This window comes from Hipposideros armiger, unplaced genomic scaffold (genome assembly GCF_001890085.2).
Source record: "Hipposideros armiger isolate ML-2016 unplaced genomic scaffold, ASM189008v1 scaffold_19, whole genome shotgun sequence".
Taxonomy (NCBI): Eukaryota; Metazoa; Chordata; class Mammalia; order Chiroptera; family Hipposideridae; genus Hipposideros; species Hipposideros armiger.
In genome coordinates this window covers 4,736,376-4,756,308 of record NW_017731369.1, presented here as the reverse complement: position 1 = coordinate 4,756,308, position 19,933 = coordinate 4,736,376, and the positions used below count along the sequence as shown (strand labels likewise).

The window sequence follows — 19,933 nt, the reverse complement described above, 5'->3', positions numbered from 1 at the left end:
GCACTCACCATGGCGATACTGATGGCATCCTCGTACTCCTTCGTGAGGACGCTCACCAAGGCAGAGGCCAGGAGCAGCAGGATCAGGGGGTTCTTAAACTGCAAAATGAAAGCAAGCAGGTGGGTCCTTCTCTTGTCTCGCACAGCTCAGCCTAGGCGTCTTACCATTCAGCAGCGTGTGTGACGTAGTTGCTTCACTCATAACCAGGCTTCCAAGCCAACAATCACAGTGACCAGAGGCCTGGGGGAGGAAGACCACTGCCATCCAGTGGTTCTCCTCTGTCTGAAATCTCCTGGCTGCAGCTGCACTGACACTGGTTTCCTGGGGGTCATCCTGGGGGTCATCCTGACCCTGTCCGTGTCAAGACACCGGCTGTGGTCCTGCCTTTGAGGTCTCACCTCTCCACAACAATCTAGGTCAGGACCTGTCCCCTCTGGTGGGATGCCAGCCCTAGTCCAGCATGGCCAAGGAGTCCATTCTCATCACTCCAGTTCCCTAATCCTGTGTGTCCCAATCATACCAACCTGCTCCTGTAACTGCTTCTAGGGGCTCCAGTGATGTCCCTGCTGAGAACGGGTATTCCAGAAACTTCCCGAAAGGAATTTACTTTATTCTTTTATCTACCCCTTCATTTCACAGATATAGTAGCTCATGTTACAGACAATTGAAAAGAATCGTACACATAAACACATAAGAACCAAAACAGAGAGAATAGACCAAAGATCAGGATCAAGGTGAGAGTCAAAATATCAACTAGCAAGTCATAGTTATATAAAATGGGGCTGCACATTGGACCCTGAGCTTCCCAGCAGCCACAGGGAAAAGGGAAATGTGATCAGACTCATGATTCATGATGCTCATGAAAAGAAGCACATCAGTGTCACGCCAGTGTGGTGCATGAAGGGGTTTAACATTCCTCACCCTCAGCCCAGAATTGCTGTGCTTTATCTCCTCTGAATGAGGGACAGGGCGCTTGATGGTCAGCTCCCCGGAAGCTCTGAGTTAGCCACAGCATTTATTTTGAGTCCTCAAGACTGAGGAACTGGAAGACATTTCACCTTCTCAGCTATGATTTTTCTGATTGTATTAAATTATTTGTCTCTATTCTTTGCTAGAACGTAACCTTCCCACAGACACAGGCCACATCCACCCTGGTGGTCCCAGTCCTCCAAGGACCCAGAACAGGGTCTGACTACATGGAGTAGCAGGCTAGAACTCAGGAATCTGATAGAATTCTCCACCTCACTGAGAAACTGCGAGCGAACCTCTACCTTCACCAACCTTCTGTTTTCTGGTGGCTGATGAGGACTAAAGGTGATGACGAGTGTGAAGTGACCTTCTCAGTGTCTGACACACAGCAGGTGCTCCATACATGGTAACACGAGGACCACAAGACTGATGGTGGAAGGCACTCAGTAAATATAAGCTGAAGGGAGGAGTGGTGGCCCGAGGTCCAGAAAACGGCCCCTCTATCAGGGCTCTGGATCCAATAGCTGGCCCTAGGGGAAGTTTTCCCACTGACGCTTGCTGAGGCTGGGCTGGGGTGGGTCGGGGGGCATCACATGTTCAGAAAGAACCACACCCAAAGCCATCTTGCCCGTCAGCCTCGGCACTCGGGTCTGAGACACATAGGTAGGGAGTCAGCCCGGGGAGACCTGCAGAAGAACATTCCACAAAAACTTGAAACCTGCACCAAAGTTTCCAAGATGGATTGTATTCAATTAGCGACAGACTTCTCCCTATGGGTGATGTCGTCAATATTGAAATAAACCATTTGTTAATTTTGTGGACCTTGCAAACCATTCCATGGGCATGAATTCACAAATTAGAAAAAGGGCTTGGAGTAAAACAATTAAAGGGACACATCACCCAAAAGCAAAGGATGGGCTTTGTTCAGACTCCCAATTTGAGCAAATCAACAATAAAGAGGTATTTCTGAGGCACGTGGGGAAAACTGACTCTGGACCAGTTTTTCTGGGTGATATGAATGACGTGGTCATGGTACTAGTGAGATAACAGTATGGTTAAAAAAAAAAAAAGACAAGGAAGAGAAAATGTCCTCTATGGTAGAGGCACCTACCAAAGCACAGATGGTAAAATGATTTAGCATCTAAAATTTGTTTTAAAATGTTACAGAGATAAAAGGGGGATAATGAGAATGTGTCAAAAAAAGCTTGACAATTATTGAAGCTGGATAATAGATATGTGGGGGTCATCATATTATTCTTCTTACTTATGTATATTTTTGAAATTTTCCCTAGTGAAAGATTTTAAAAAGGTTTGATCAGAGAAGTCTCGGTGTTGGTTCTAAGAAGTGTCTGGGAGCTCTTGGAGCTGGATAGATTGGGTCAGCTTGCAGAGGGGAGGGGCTGCTGAGGCCTTGGCTGGACTCAGAGCTGCCTGGCAGGGCTCACAGCCAAGGCCAAACACTCACCAGCCGGAGGCAGACACACCCTTTCCTCAGAAATCCAAGGACAAAGTGACACAGGAGAGAGAAACGTGCGCTTGGGAAAGCCCAGCTGAGTGTGTGAGTGTCCGGGGGTCGCTTAACAAGTGACCACACCCTGGAAGGCTTCCAACAACTCAGACTTATTCTCTAACGGTTCTGGAGGCCTGAAGTCCAAATACAAAGGTGTTGGCAGGGCAGTGCTCTCTCTGGAGGTGCTCGGGGAGAATCCTTCCCACCTCTTCCAGTTTCTGGTGGTTGCCGGCCAGCCTTGGCTTCTAGATGCATCACCCCAGTGTCTGCCTCTTTTGTCATTTGGTCGTTTCCTCTGTGTGTTGTCTGAGTCTCTTTCCTTCTTCTTATAAGGATGCCAGTCATTGGACTTAGGGTCCCCCCTGCCAATCCAGTACGACCTCCTCTTAACTAGTCACACCTGCAAAGACCTTATTTCCAAATAAGGTCCTATTTTGAGGTTCCAGATGGACATGAATTTTGGGGATGCTATTCAACTTAGTACAGAGAGGGAAAACCTCTCAATTCTGTGAAGTCAAGATTAAGATTTCATTTCAGCCTTGAGCCCATCACAGACTTTGCATCAGGTTGGATAGAATGAGAAGGTGGGAGAGATGCCTAGTGCACTAGGCACTGGGCGCCTTAATTCTCTAGGCTGCCTCACCTGAAGCTGGATTAGCCTCACATACACCTGGCCTCTCCTACCTCAGGGCCTTTGCACTTCCTTTCCTGCCGCATCCTTTATCCAGATCCTCACACACCTCGCATCCTCACTTCATTCACATATCTGCTCAAATACTGCCTCCTCTGAGCACCAATCAAATTCCTCCCTTGACCACCCAGTCCAAAATAGCTGCCCCCTGCTGTCACTTCCTAACTCCTTGTGCTGACTCATTTCCCCCACCACACGCACTGGGTGCTGTATTACATACAGAGCTGTCTGTCTTCCCAAAAGTAGAAACTTGGTTTTGCTACTAATCTATGCACAGTGCCTAGACCAGGGCCAGGAGCATAAAAGGTTTTTATATAGAATGAATGAATGAATGAATGAATGATACCTATTTTTAGTTATGGGAATCCAAGGCTTGGTAGGGTTGGAATTCCTACTCAAGGTTGCACAGCAGAGTGGAAATGAGCGCTGGGCCTGTCCTGCCCCAGGTGCATGTCCTCCTGTCCGGGTCACTTCCATAGTACCACCTGGCCCCCTACCCTTGCCTCTCCCAGCCCTGGCTGGGCAGCTCCCTGCTCCCTCCCTGCAGTCTGAACCTACCTGCGACACTGGGAGCAGTGGGCCTGTTTTTGGTCAAGGGACCCCTCTAACTATGGGCTCAGCGTTAGCTCAAGGGTGCACACTCCTGGCCAGGGCCACTGTGAGAGTTGGCACCGGGTATTGGTCTCCAGCCAGGCCTGGACCAAGTCCCACACTGAACCCCAATTCTAACCCCATAGTCTCGCCTCTCTCCTGAGGTGGACCTGAGCAGTTCTCCAGGCCGACCCTGATACCACCACCTTCCCCATCTTGAGACAGTCCCAAGCTCCTGTCCTATCCCATCCAATATAAGTGAGTCACTATGAGACACAGGAAGGCGACGGGCCCAAAGGGAAGAACACACCACGTGCCACTAGTGCGTCTCTGGCCACTGATAATCAGACTCTTCCTGGCTTGTGAACCCCCTTCCAAGCCCACATGTAAAGGGAGCCGGGCAGCAAAGGGTTGGTTGATACACTGGAGAAATGGTAATGATTAACACAGCCAACATTTATTGGGCACAGCTACCTGTTATTATTCCTGCTTGAAATGAGCATCCTGAGGCTCTGAAAGAAACCGCATGGCCCAAGGATTCATTTAGGTCAGGCCGAATCCAAAACCTGCGCACTTAACTGCTACACTCCAATCAGGGCCAACCTGTAGACACGGGGTGGGAGGGGCCAACCTGTATGGAGCACTTACTATGTGCTCAAGTTTCTTCTTCTTAGGTAAAATTCAGAACAGTGTTTATTAGTCCCATTTTCTTGGGCAGGGAAAATTGAGGCTCAAGGAAGTTCAATCACTTGCTCTAAGTCACTAGGCTAGAAAGTGGGATTTGAACCCTGACAGGCTGACACTCATATACCTTTGCCTCCAATTATAGGACAACATGCCTCAGGTCACGCTAAGGTAGAAGTCCTAATGGTGAGTCTCCTGAGATGGAGAAGTAGGGCTGCCTTGTGAAGTGGTGAGTTCCCCGTCACTGGAGGAGACAAACAGGAGAAGCACAACATCTGGCACATGGCAGGCGCTCGGGGAATGTAAAGAAGAGGTGAGTGCAGATGGGCTTTCTGTACTCATCACGGAGGTGGGGGGTGGGACACGGCCATCAGGAGCTGCCTGCCTTCCAATCCTGCGAGGATTCACACAGATGGACCTTTGAACTGAGACAGTCAAGATAAATAAATGTGTTTCCCACTCTTAGAAACTGAAGAGAGTTCATTTCTGGAAGGGCCCCGCCTGGAGGCTGGAGGAGAGCCCTTGGTGTGAGGTGTTGACAGGGCAGAGGCAGGAAGGAGGATGGCTGAGGAAATGGGGGAGCAGGTCCTAGTGGAAGGGGCAGGGAGGGAAGAACACAGGAGGCCCAGCTGCCAGAGGAGAAGGTGCCCCACAGCCAGTGTGTCCGCGCCCTTCCCTGAACTCCAGCTTCCAGGAACCTCCACTGCCTCCTTCCAACACCGGGGTTCCAGGAAGCTTCTGGGCTAGCCAGAGCCACCTGCACACTCATGGGCTAGCCAGAGCCACTTGCACACCCAGGAGCCTATTTTCCTGCCAACATGCGTCAATGAATGACATCCCTGGTGCATTGAAAACCGCTGGGGACTGAAGGAGATACAGGGTGAGGATACTGCAAGGAGCGCTGTGATTGGTCCCTGAACTGACCAACCAAGAAAGCTTTAAACACTGTCAGTGCAGGGGTAGCTGAAGGGGTGGGGGATGGGGGGCAGAGACTGAGGAAGAAGGTGTCAGAGATGGAAAAAGGGGTGCAGAAGGTGGGGTGGGCAGGGGACCAAGGTAATCTTAATGCTTTCAGGTATTTGGGAAATTCTGCCCATTAACTGGAGCTTTCTGAACTGATACTGGGTGGGTAGGTGATGGGGGTGTTAACTTCTAGACTGAAAATTGCAGTCACTTCTATTTCAAATTTTTCTTTCCTCTCCCAGTGGCTTCCAGGCATTTGACTTGTGCACCTTCCTTTCAGCACCAATGGCAGGGGTTAAGAAGGGCAGGGCTCTGGAACCAGATGCCAGGCTTCACTGCCCAGCATTGCCACTTACTCCTGTGTCACTTTGGGCTCCAGTTGCCAGATAAACTATAGGACACCAAGTTAAATTCGAATTTCAGATAAACAAGAAACTTTTTTTGTTTTGTTTTTTTCAGTATAAGTGGGTCCCATGCAACGTTTGGGATATACTTATACTAAAAAATTGTTTCTTGTTTATCTATCTAAAATTTAACAGGGCATTCTGTGTCTGTTTCCTCAATCTGGAAACCCTACATAGCCTGGGAAATATTTCAGTTTCTTTGTACTTTGCCTTCCTCATCTCAAAATGGGGATTAGGAGAAAGATAAAGTATGTTAATGCTTACTTATTTACTTAGTCATTCGTTAGCATAGTGCCTGGCATGCTAACTATTCACAATCATGGCTGCCTGGGAAGTTAGTGATCTATTCATGGCCATCCCTCCTGCTGGCTAAGAGCAGCCTGAATGAAGGGGGAGCCTTCTTTATCTTTGTAGCAGAGCTGCTCCATGCTAGGGGATTGATCCAAAGACACCCTCAGTCAATATTTAAAGAATAAATGACTGCCACGCCCTCCCTGGTTCCACTAGTTAATGGAGGGAATGACACCTACAGTCCTACCTGATCGAGATATTTCTTCCACATGGGTTCAGTGTTGTCAGCGACAAACTCGTTCCAGCCATGGACCAGCCTGCGCTGCGTCACCGAGAACTCTGACAGCCCATTCTGCAAGTCCACCTGGAGGGAGACAGCCATGCATAAGCTCACCGATGGGCCAGTAAGGACCAAGGAGCCCAAGTCACAGAATTCCTACTTTGGGAGCCAGCTGCTACCATGATGGACAAGGAAATGGGCTGTCCACAGAGGAGAGGGGACTTGTTCAAATAGAGGCAGAAGAAGAAGGAAAACCCACAGTCCAATTATTTTTCAATTAGACTGTACTTCTGCCTCACAATTACAGCAGAAACAATGTTGGGCCTAAATGTCAGCAAGTGCAATTGTTACTTGAGATTCTGGAAATGTAAAAACACTTGCATTTTCTTCTTGGAAAAAAAAACCCCAAAAAACAAAAACAGGCCCTGGGAATGCAAAATGGTGCAGTTGCCATGGAAAACGGTATAGATGTTCCTCAAAAATTAAAAGCAGAATTACCACACAATCCAGCAATGCCACTTCTGGGTGTAGAAATAGCAAAAGAATTGGAAGTGGATCTCAAAGAGATATTTGCAGATGCACTTTCATAGCAGCATTATTCTCAACAGCCAAAAGGTGGAAGCAGCCCAAGGGTCCATCCATGGATGAATCAGCCAGTCACAAAAAGACAAATACCGCATGATTCTACTTAGGTGAGATAACTAGAGTAGTCAAATAGAGGTGAAAAGTAGAAAGGTGTTTGCCAGCGCTGGGAGGAGGCGGAAATGAATGGGAGTTATTGTTTAATGGGTATAGAGTGTTCAGTTTTGCAAGATGAAAAGACTTCTGGGGATGGGTTGCATAACAATGTGAATGTACTCAACACTATTAAACCGCACACTTACAAATGCTTAGGATGGGGAATTTTATGTTGTGCATTTTACCACAGTTAAAAATAAAATTTTAAAAAAACAACCCAAACAATCAGAAAAAAGGCCTGTCCTTCAAACAATAATAGCTAAATTTATTATATCTTGCATACATTGTGCCAAATACAGTTTCAAGCTCTTCACACAAACTAACATTAAACGTAGCTCATTTGAGTCAGTAATTATGTAAGGACACTGTTCTGGTTGCAGCAAAGGGATCCTCGTTTTTAAAAAGTTGACAAGAAAGCTCTACCAGGTGGAAGAGGTGACAGGGAAAGCTGAATTGATTTACAGATTCTTTTCTTTTTTTTTTTTTTAAATTGGGGAATTGGGGGATGGGAACAGCGCTGGGGAATTGGGGAAGGGGAACAGACAAGTTGCTGTCCTTTTATTCTTCAGTCTGGTTGTGGAGATATTGCTTCACTGGCCTAAATTAGCACCATCATTGAGTTCTTCCCAGGTGAGGCAGATCAGTCGCCAGCTTCTGGACGGCTGCTCACAGAGGCTGCTGGCCACACACGGTAGCCCATGGCAACCCACTGAAGCAGGGGCTGCAGCCTACACCGTTGCCGGCGACTCATGGCAGCCCAGCTCCAGGTTGAGCTGTTGTTCAGCATCTTAGCTGTAGAGGGCAGTGTCACTGGCCCTCATATGTGGGATCTGAACCGGGGCCCTCTGGCATCCCAAGCCAGCTCTTAACCAACGTGCCACTCGGCAGGCCCAACAGATTCTTTTCTATAGAGAAAGAGAATCAAGCTCATTTTCTTTCTTTCTTTCTTTCTTTCTTTTTTTATTAGCTGAGTCATCCTGCCACCTGTTGGCAGCTCAGCAGCAGCTCAGCTCAGGCCGGGCATCGAACCGGTGACCCTGTTGCTCAGAGCTGGCACTCTTAAGTGAGCTCTTAGCCAACTGAGCCACTTGGCCGGCCCTTCAAACTCATTTTCTAGGCAGGGTGAAATGTCTAGGCAAGGAAAAAAAATACTTCTTTCCCCTTTCCAAACACTAACAGGCAAGGACTTGAATTTAAACAGGCTTTCTGGAATTTAAACATTCCAGAAAAAACAAAATGGGCATGAAACACTGACATCCAAACTTCTTTGAAGTTGTGACTTCATTGACGTCCATGGAGCCTTTTATTAGTGAATCTTTATTTGCTTTTCCCAGTGTGGTGGGTTATAAGTGAATGCACACACACAAAACACATCAGTGGTTTCAAAGTAAAGACAATTAAAAACAGAAAGCAAGCAACATGCTTCAGCCTCAGAGGAGAGCTTCATAGAGTTGCAGTGTTTTTTTGTTTTCGGTATATATATATATATATATATATATATATATATATATATATATATATATATATATATATATATATATATATGTATATATTTTAGTCTTACACTGGCCAGGATTTCAACTTCACTTGAGAAACTTGTGAAGATTTGCTTTCAGTAACTGGCAACAGCCTGGATTATAAAAGATGAAGGATGTGGCTAGGGGATGGTTAAAAGTTTGAGCTTTGATGTCAAAATACCAGGATTCAGGTCTGGCTGTGCTACTGTGTAACGGTGTGATTTATTGCTTCTCTGTGTTTCTGATCAAGAGAAACATGTAACAGAGTGTTTAGGGGGCACCTGTCCTCTGGTAAAGGGCTCATTAAGGGTCAGCTCTATTGATAACAATGTTGATGACATTCCACGTGGGAAATCGGGAACAGTTCCATATCAATAGTATTCTTAAACAATGATGATAACAATGTATTATAGCACAGAATTCTAAAGCAGCTTTCAGGACTTCGTATTCCTTTCTTCTTCATCTAAAAACCTTCCCACAACTGGCAACAAGTGTAAATTCAGTTCTTACGTAAAATGCTTTGGCCAAGTCCTCTCGGCGGCATTTGCTTGCTTCTTTGGGTGGCAGAGCTACCACCGTCTTGTCTTTTTCACTGGCTTTCAACTCACATTGTTCATCAAACTGTGGGAAAAGCAGGATCGCAGTTAAGCAAGCTGAGGTTTCATACGGATGCGTCTTTTTAAAGTCTAACATACACACAGTAAGTGCACAGGTCTTAAGTGTACAGCTCAAATGTTTGCAAACGGACCCATACAACCAGCCTCCAAATCCAGAAACAGACATGACCGGGCCCCAGAGGCTCCCTCATGCTACCCAGCCACCTGAAGGGTGATGTCACCAGTTTTACTGGAGTATGAATTTTATGTAAATGATCACGTGCAACACATACTCTTTCACATCTGGTTTCTTTCATCCAACACTGTTAGTAAGATTTATGCATGAGGTGACATGTAGCAACAGTTTTCTCATTTTCACGGCTGCATAACAGTCCATAGAATGAGTACAGCAGGCCCTCCAGCCACAGATTCAGTTATCCACGGTTTCGGTTACCCACGGTCAACCATGGTCCAAAAATATTAAATGTAAACATTCAGAAATAAACAATTTGTAAGTTTTCAATTGCTTGCCATTCTGAGCAGCGTGATGAAATCTCACGCCATCCCGCGCCATCCCGCCCAGGACGTGAATCAGCCCTTTGTCCAGTGTATCCGTGCTGTATACCTTCCCCATCCATTAGTCACTTAGCTGCTGTCTCGGTTATCTAACCATCACTGTATCGCAGTGCTTATGTTCAAATAATCCTTATTTTACTTAATAATGGCCTAGTGATGCTGGCAATTCAGAGATGCCAAAGAAAAGCCATAAAGCACTTCCTTTAAGTGAAAAGATATGTATGTATAGGAACAACCGTAGTGTATATATAGGGTTCGGTACTCTCCGAGATTTCAGGAATCCACTGGAGAGGTCTTGGAATGTATCCTCACAGATAACGGGGGGGACTACTGTATATCACAATTTATTCATCCATTCTACTACTGATGGACATTTGGATTGCTTCCAGTTGTTGGCTAATGCTGTTTTTTAAGCAAGCTTATTTGACAGAATTGAAACTTGCAAAGTTGACAGAGCAGGGCAATGATTTACATATTTAGAACCCTGACCCTTGAACTTCTGGGATTCTCCGTCAGGCACGCAGCACATTATAGAGAGCGCCCCCCCCCGATGATGATAGGTGGTGCTTTCACAGCCTGTTCTATGAGTCGTTTGAATAACCCAAGAAAAGGGGGAAACTCAGCCCAGCTCTGGGTGTCTGGCAGGCCTGGGAAGAAGCCATACGAAACACCTGGAGGGCATGGGAGGCTACAGCACAGAGGAGACCTCAGAATCAGGAAAACATGAAGTATCTGTGCAAACTTATTCTGCGTATTCCTATACCAGGACATGATAATCATCTTTCCCTTTTCCACCAGGCTGTTGGGTACTGGGAAGGAGGAAGGGGAGAGGGGCATTGGCTAACGTCTTTCTTCAGATGGAAGAAAGGTGGCAAATTCCTCTCTTCCTTCTTGCCAGCCGCCCCCCCCACACACACACGCACACGCGCACACACACACACACACACACATACACGTGCTCTCCCAAATGCCTCACTTGATTAGAAACGCTCTGCCGTCCACATCCATCCCTGGGGGTGTCCCTCACTGGTGCCAGTGACCAGGAAACACAGCAGTGATTACATACATCATTGTACAGGTTGCTCCCTCATCAGGAGCTTTCCTTACGTCACCGTTACGTTCATCGTACGTGAGTCACTTTTCAGAGAATTGTGCATCACAACATGAGACAGAATGTTTTTTCTGTTCTCAAGATCTGGTTCCACTGGACCTGACAAAGTGCTCAATTCTTGCTCACACTACAGATGGAGGGGGCCCGGGGTTTAGGACCTGCCCCCCACCCACAGCTGTTCTCGGTCTGCCCCTTTCTTTCTGGCCGTGACCACACTCAATTCACTTTTTGTACAGCATCATAAGTGACCCTGAAAATGTAAATCCAGCCTCCCTCACACATACACACACACACACACACACACACACACACACACACACACCATGTTTGAAATACTTGGATAGATTCTAGTTGCTCTGAGGAAAAAACCCAACAGTGTTCAATATGGCTACAGCACAGCCCACCTCATCTCCATCCTCTACGCCCTCCTTTACAAAGTCTTGGTCTTGTTTGGGGCAGTTGCACACCTAGCTAAAAACTTACTTCCTTGGCCCATGAGACACAATGCTGTCCATCGCAGGAGTCCCATATCCCCCAGGAATGGGCCTCCCGAGGGCTCCTGCAGGAGCCCTATTGGCATATTTTCATGGCTGCCACACCATACTTTAAAGTAGTGGTTCTCAGCCAGGAGAAATTTTGCCCCCAGGAGACTTTGGCAATGTCTGGATACATGTTTGGTTATCATATCTGGGGGGTGAGGATGCAACTGTCATCTAGGGGGTAGAGGCAGACAAGCTGCCAAGCGCCCTACAATGCACAGGGCAGTTGTGCTGAGGGTGAGAAGCCCCGCTTTTGAGACAGATGGATTATTCTGTCTTGACATCTATCCTCTTAGCATCCTGAACTTTTTCTTGATGTCACCTACACAATCCCCAGCAACTGACTATCACTTAAATGCCTTTATCTGCTCACAAGGCAGCTGCTCTGGAAGGCAGGACCAGTGCCTGGGACACAGTGGCTGCTCCCCGAGCATCTGTCAATCAGCCCATGTAGTCAGTTCCACTGGACAAAAGGCTGCATACGTGCTTGTAGCCACAAGCCTCAGTTTACCCTCATCATCATTGTTGCAAAGGGGGCAGTCCAGTTCCACTGGCCAGCAGGTTACCTTGAGCAAGTGACAACCTTTCTGACTGTAATTTCCTCATCCGCACAATGGGGACGATGACGTCTACCTGTCATGCTTTTGCAGAATCAAGTAAGTGTGTGCATGCGGATGCCTTGATGCAGCCGAGACCTACTGTGAGCTCCCAGTAAACATCAGCTTGGTACCTGCTGTGGGAACCAGGCCACCGGCACCTAGTTGGAAACACAGTGATGGGAACCTTGCTTGGGTGGCTCAACTATGTTTAGGAAACTCAAGAGCTGGAAGCAATACAGTGCAACAAAAGGAGCACAGAGCTTGGAATCGCACAGGCCAGGGTTCAAATCTTGCTGCCACTGACTAGCTCTGTAAACACGGATGATAACCTGTATGTCCCTGGGTAGTTTTGAAGAATCAAACAACAACAACAACAACAACAACAAACCTCTATAAATGTACCTCACATGTAGCAGATGTGCATCCAGTAAATATTCCACCAAAAGCAGCAACGTCAAGTGTGAAAGGGGCCCAGGGGTGTGGTGGCCCCAGCCCTGGAGGAGACATCTTCTCTCTGTGACCTTGGCTTGCTGGGGACACATATTCCCTGAGTTTCTCTGAGAGGTTAAAGATTCCATAAGGGGGTCTAGAAGACGCATTAATGCTTGAATCTGTGTTGTTGTTGTTTTATAAATGTGTAACTACCAACAGGTAGGTAAAGTGCGAATTCTATTTTTAAAAATCCCTCTTGATTTGCATTTAACACTGATCTCAAATAATTTCTCTACATTAAAAATTTTTTAAAAAGGTCCATCAACAGATGAATTTTTTTTAAAGTGGTCTTTCCATACAATGGAACATATTCAGCCTTAAACAAAGAATGAAATTTGGACACATGCTACAACATGGATGAACCTTGAGGACATTATCTGAGTGAAACAAGCCTGTCACAAAAGGACGAACACTGTATGATTCCACTTAAATGCGGTACCTAGCATAAATAAATTCATAGAGACAGAGGGTAGAGTGGTGACTGCCAGGGATTGGGAGAAAAGGAAGGCGAGTTAGTGTTTAATGTGGACAGAGTTTCATTTGGGGATCATGAAAAAGTTCTGAAGATGGATAGTGGTGATAGTTCTACAACAGCATGAATATACTTAATGCCACTGAACTGTACATTAAAAAATGATTAGGGTGCTGGGGCGGCCAGGTGCCTCAATTGATTAGAGCATGTGCTCTTAACAACAAGGTTGCCGGTTCGAGTCCCGGCTGGTGGGCTGCGCACCCCCACAGCTAGAGTGAAAATGGTGACTGGACTTGGAGCTGAGCTGTGCCCTCCACAACTGGATTGAAACAGCTACTTGACTTGGAGCTGATGGGTCCTGGAAAAACACGCTGTTCCCCAATACAATTTTTAAAAAAATGATTAGGGTGCTAAATATTATGTATATTTTACCACACACACACAAAATCCAGAACAACAACGACATCAGAGAACCCACTCCCCTGCCTTTGTGGGTCAAGACCCGCAGGAGTTCCCACCCTTTCTCAGGAACTTCTGGGCTCTGAAAGGCTCAGGACCATCCAAGCCTGGCAGCCAGCCAAGTGTCTAGAAGGGGCTTGTGTGGTTAAGGGGAGGGGATGGGTCTGGCTGAGGAGACTCCTACCACCCAGCTGTGCCCCATGATGGTGAGGGCAGCATCTGAGCCCAAAGTGGGAGGGCACCTGGCAACTGCGTTCTCTAAGTAAAAGCTATGTACAGACTCCCAGGTATGTGACCAAGAGAACTGAAAACAGGGACTCAAATAAATACATGTTCATGGATGTTCATAGCAGTACCATTCACAACACCTCAAATGTGCATCAACAGATGACAGATGAAGAAAATGTGCCTGTCCATACAATGGAATATTACTCACCCACAAAAAGGAACGAAGTGCTAATACATGCTATGTTATGGGTTGAATTATGTCCCCTCAAAAAAGATATCTTGGGGTGGCTGGTTGGCTCAGTTGGTTAGAGCGCAGTGCTCATAATACCAAGGTTGCCGGTTCGATCCCCACATGTGCCAGTGAGTTGCGCCCTCCACAACTAGATTGGAAACTACTTGACTCAGAGCTGATGGGCCCTGGAAAAACACACTATCCCCCAATAAAATAAAATAAAATAAAGAAAAGACATCTTGAAGTCCTAACCTGCAGTACCTGGGGGGTGAGGGGGAGAATGGGGAGTGACTGCTAATGGATGTGAGCTTTTCTTTAGGGGTGACAAAAATAATCTGGAACCCTCTATTGGGGATTCTACTAGAAATAGTGGTCACACACATTGTAAATGTCCTAGACGCCACTGAATTGTTCACTTGCAAATGGTTAATTTTATGTGAGTTCCACCCCAATAAAATTAAAAAAAAATTTTTTTTTTAGAGCCACAGATAGGAAGTCCCTCCACAACCTTGAACTAACTGGAGATCTCAGACATCTTCGCCGCACCACCCCCAGTGGTCTTCCGTCTCCCCCCCATGAGCATTTCAATATGGTTTTCCACCTTAAACAGAACGTCCTGTCTGGGTTAACTATTGGAGACGGGTACACTCACTCCTCTCATGTGCCACAATCGAACTTGGCAAGGAGTCATCTACGTTCGTCATCTCCAATTCTTCCCCTCCCATCCACTTCTCAACCCGCTCTGCCGGGTCTCCCAGGCCCCTCCTGTGTTCCGAGGCTGTGAGACCTGGCCTAGGACCCGAACCACCACCACGACTCCCTCTCACTGCAAGGCTGTCTTCCTCAGAAACCACAGCCTTTGGATCCGGGGACTCAGCATGTGGCCCCTGTCCCTGCCTGCATGTGGGTGACTTCTGCTTGGGATGCTCACATATGGCCCTCTCACTCCCTTCAGAACACACACTTTGTAGACATCTGTCCGGTTTGAATCACAGCATGCCCTGTTTGTAATGAGAACGGCACATCTTGATGGAGGTCAGGCACCCCCTGAACCACCCCTGATTTTCACTTCCTGTCAAACCTGATTCAAGGGGAGTCATCCCACCCTCTCTCCTTTGTATCTCCTTTTTAAAAAGTTCTTTCTATTAAGGCAAAACTCGCAGGACATAAAATTAACCATTTTAAAGAGTACAATTCAGTGACATTGAGTACATTCCCAATGCTGTGCAACCACCACCTCTATCTAATTCTAAGACATTTCCGTTACCCCAAAAGGAAAAAACCAATCCCCATTATCAATCACTCCCCACCCCCCCCTTCTCTCAACTCCTGGCAACCACCAATCTGCTTTTTATTTATTTATTTATTTAATTTATTTTTTATTATTTTTTAAAATTATTTTTTATTATGAAATACACATTTTTTAGAATTAGTTTCAGCTGTAACCAATCTGCTTTTTGTCTCTACCGATTTACCTACTCTGCATATTTCATATAAATGGAATCATACAACATGTGACCTTTTGTGCCTGCTTTGTGACCCCCAAAGTATTGTCAAGTATAGCAAACAGACCCACGTTGGGGTGCCAGGGCTGGCAATGGGGAGTAGAGCCTTCCTGGACCCCAAGGAAATAATCTGGAGCGTAAGGACGTCTTAAAGTATTTTCACCAAGCAAGGACAGCTTGGCACTGATATTAACCCAGCAGAGGCTTCCAAGGGAACCACACGGGGCAAACATTGCATTACTAAGAGATGAGCTGTAGGCTCATTGCAGAGCAACTGAGTGGGCGGCACCTGGAGGTGGACCCGCCTCCCTGAGCCAAAACCTGGCTTTCTCTGCCCTCCCATCCAGCTCACGGATGTGGTTCATTTCAAACACTGACTGAATTAAACCCCAATGATCTCTTCCCTGTTTAATGGCTAATGCAAACATTTACTTCTTCGATATACAAAAAAAAGTATACACATTGTGAGGCAAGAAAAGTGTATTAAAATTGTAATACTTGATATATACAGATAACAAAAGACGAATACAAGTTATGATTGAGTTCTGCAATTACAAGAGGTGCTCAAAGTGGTTACCATCAGCGGCCAGACATTTCTGATTACGGCGAACTACTGCTTAAGCAATGTTGACCAAAGTGTCCACTTGTATACATTTTTTTGGCACCCCAGGTATTTATCCGAAACCTCCCTTGTGCCTGCCTCAGTTGCCCCCTCTGGAAAGTGGGGGTTATATAAGAACAGGGACTCCATACGGCTGCTACCCTGGGATAACAGGACCATGGAAACAGAATCCTGACGCAGTGCCTAGCACCCAGGAGGTACTAATCAAACATGAGGAACAGGGTGAAAGTGACAACTGACTGATGAAGCTGACAGCTGACAGGGGCAGCAGAAGTCCTAGTCTTCATGTAGCTCAGAAAACATGGGGAGGGGAGGCTCCAAATAAGGCCAGATTTAGCAAATAAAAAGGCTGGATATCCAGTTACCTCTGGATAAACAACAAATCATTCTTCAGTATGTGCTTGCCAAATACTGCATGGGACATACCTACACTAAAAAATGATTCACTGTTTATCTGAAATTCAGCCTCATTTTTTTTTTTTTAGCTGAGCCATCCTGCTACCTGTTGGCAGCTCAGCGGCTGCTCAGCGGCTGCTCAGCTCGGGCTGGACTCAAACCGCTGTTGCTCAGAGCTCATACTCTTGAGCGAGCTCTTAACCAACTGAGCCACTTGGCCAGCCCTTGTTTATCTGAAATTCAAACGCAACTGGGCATCCTGTGCGAATCTGGCAACACTGGGAAGGAACAAACCGAGAGATGCTCATGACCATGTGGCAGTGACATGATGGGGACACCTCTTTCTATAAAGGAGATGGTGGGTGCCCCGATTCAGAGTGTGGGGTTTGGGAATCATGAAACTACAGTCTTGAAGAGGCTGCAGGAGTGAGTTCCCAGAGAGTGGAGAGGGGGCCTTCTGGGCATCCGGAAGAGCAGGTGGGGGGAAGGTGAGAGGAGCGAGCAAATGGCCCATTCGGGGAAGTCCGAGTGTCCTGAGTTGATAGGAGCATGTGGCCTGGAGGGGTTCAGAAGGAAGGATGGGGCCAGACAGACAGCCAGTGAACCCACAGCCCTGGCCCTTGCAGAATGTCATAACATGGGTGGATGCAGTTATCGGGATCAGTACAATTGGAGAGGGACAATGTAAGGGTCACGGTCACCCAAGAACAATCAGCTGGGCATCATTAAGGAGGTGACTTTTGAGATGAGAGTCCCACTCAACATACACGTTTCCTTCTTTCCAAGACTTCTGTACCTGTCTTTCCCAAGGCACGTACCCAGGAATTATCTAGTTATACCTTAGTCTGGTGGTTCTCAATGTGTGGTCCTCAGCCTGGCATCATCTGGGACTGGCTGAAAATACAGATTCTCAGGCCCCACCCTGGACCTAATGGGGAAGCTCTGCGGGTGGGCCCTGCAATCTGTGTTTTAACAAGTTCTCCAGGGGATTCTGATGCTGTCAAAAGTTGGAGCACCACGGGGATCTTATAAAAATACATGTGTCGTGGCCTAGCCTCAGTCTAACTGAGGAATGGGGCCCAGCCAATAGGAGAGGTGAGGGTAAGGCCTGGGGCAGCACGTGCCCCCAAGTCCTTCTAGAAATTGGACAGTCAAAGGAAGGAGATGGACAATGAAGGGATGGCCGAGAACAGTGAACAGATCATAATGACAATAAAACAACACAGCCCTAGCTATAGCCATCAGCACTAATGAAACAGCAGATGCAAGAGCTACCATTTGATATCAGCCATCTTGCCCAGCATTTGACTTGTACAACCTCATTTGATCATCGCAGCAGCCCTTTGAGGTGGATGTAGCTTTTATCCCCATCTTACAGATGAAGAAATGGCTAAACTGGCTGATTCCCTTGCTAGCACCTCTACTTACTGCTCTGTAAAAATACAAGAAAATGTCTTTATAGGTTTTGTTGTGCAGATGAGAGAAAACAGAGAAACACAACTTTCTGGCTCTTCCAAGTGGAGTAGAAGAGAGAAGATGGTGGGAACAGAAGAAAAGCTACATCTGAATAGTGCCCTCAAAAGATGTTCATGTCCTGATCCCTGGAACCTGTGATTATGTGACCTTACATGGCAAAAGGGACTTCGAAGATGTGATTTAGTTGAGGACCTTGAGATGGGGAGACGATCCTGAATTATCCAGGTGGGTCCAATGTCATCATAGGGTCTTTATAAGAGGGAGGAGGAAGGGTCAGAGAAGGAGATATAACAATAGATGCAGGTGGGCCAGCTGAGTGGCGCGTTGGTTAAGAGTTGGCTTGGGAGCATGAGCTCTGAGGAGCAGGGCCACCAGTTTGGATCCCACATGGGCCAGTGATACTGCGCCCTCTACAGCTAAGATGGTGAACAACAGCTCGACCTGGAGCTGAGCTGCCGTGAGTGGCTGGCGACGGCGTAGGCTGCAGTGGGCTGCTGTGAGCTACTGCGAGGGGCTGGCAGTCGGAGTGAGCTGACAAGAGCCGCCGTGAGCAGCCATCCAGTGGGCGACCAATCTGCCTCAGCCGGGAAGAGCGCAATAATAATACCAACATGGGCCAGTGAAGCGACGTCCTCCACAACTAGACTGAGGAACAAAAGGACAGCAACTTGTCTGTTCCCCTTCCCCGATTCCCCAACGCTGTTCCCTCCCCCAATTTCCCAATTAAAAAAAATCTAAGCAACAACAACAACAACAAAAAAAGAAAAACAATAGATGCAGGAGCTGGAGGGATATGGTTACTAGCTTTGAAGATGGAGGAAGGGTCCACAAGCCAAGGAATGCAGGTGGCCTTCAGAAGCTGGAAAAAAGGCAAGGAAACAGATTCTGCCCAAGGCCTCAGAAGGACTGCAGTCCCACTGTCACCTTGATTTTAGCCCACTGAGACCCGTGTCCAACTTCTGATCTCTACAACTGTAAGAGAATAAATGTATTGTCTCAAGCCACCAAATCTGTGGTCGTTTGTTACAGCAGCCCAAGGAAACTAACACACTATCCATCATCAGCCCTGGGGAGGAATCCAGCTTTGAGCTCTCAGACTCCCAGTCCTTGCTCTGCCCAGTTCACTGCTGCCCCACTTGTCCACCTCCAGCATTGACCATCATCCTCAGTGGGCAGTGGCTGGTCTGACCCAACTTACACCTGAGTGCCCAGCACAGTGCTTGGCAAATAGAAGGTGCTTAAAAAGGTTTGTGGAAGGTTCGTGCATAGGGAGGGAAGGTGGGCAAGTGCTGAGCTGCCTGGAAGGTCTCAACGCCCCTGGGTGCTGGGAGTCACATCAGGACTGCAGGGAGCGGTAAGCAGCAGGCACATCGCCAAGGACAGCTGCATGCACAGGCGGCCTAAGGGGGTGGCAGTTAGAAGGCACAGACATGGGTTACAGAGCACATGCTTCTTCATGCTACACTGTTTCTCTTGGTGGTAGCTGAGCAAATGTCCCATGCTGTGCTCAGTACATCTGGCCCAAGTCCTCGCACTGTCTTCTCTCACCAGACCATCCTTTGTGGTTCACTCATCCATTTACCAACTATTTTTCTAGCTGACATTTCTCAAGTGTTTATTAACTTCCAGACTGTTTTCTTAAAAAAAAAATTTTTTTTTCAGTTACAGTTGACATTCAATATTAGATTAGTTTTAGGCCACCAACTTATTACTGTGGGTAAGAAACTATGCCTGGTGCCTTGGGAAAGCAGACACAGTCCCTGCCCCAAATCAAGAAAATATCCAAGCAGGTTTATTTGAAAGAATAATAATTAAGGGCCGGCCAAGTGGCGCATTGGTTAAGAACTGGCTTGGGACGCCAGAGAGCCCCGGTTCGGATCCCACATAGGAGGGCCAGTGACACTGCCCTCCACAGTTAAGATGCTGAACAACAGCTCAACCTGGAGCTGGGCTACTGTCAGTCGGCGGCAATGGCATAGGCTGCAGCCCCTG

General features: G+C 47.1%; 1 protein-coding gene across 1 annotated transcript in view; it reads right to left on the bottom strand.

Annotated features, from left to right (window-relative positions):
• Positions 1 to 19,933, bottom strand: part of ATP2C2 (ATPase secretory pathway Ca2+ transporting 2) — a 110,523-nt gene that overhangs the window by 80,572 nt on the left and 10,018 nt on the right. Inside the window, exons 2-4 of the mRNA XM_019634818.1 lie at positions 9,149 to 9,259; positions 6,351 to 6,467; positions 9 to 98 (exon numbers count right to left, since the gene is read on the bottom strand). Of these exons, the coding sequence (XP_019490363.1) occupies positions 9 to 98; positions 6,351 to 6,467; positions 9,149 to 9,259 (318 nt within the window). The remainder of the gene's footprint in view (positions 1 to 8; positions 99 to 6,350; positions 6,468 to 9,148; positions 9,260 to 19,933) is intronic.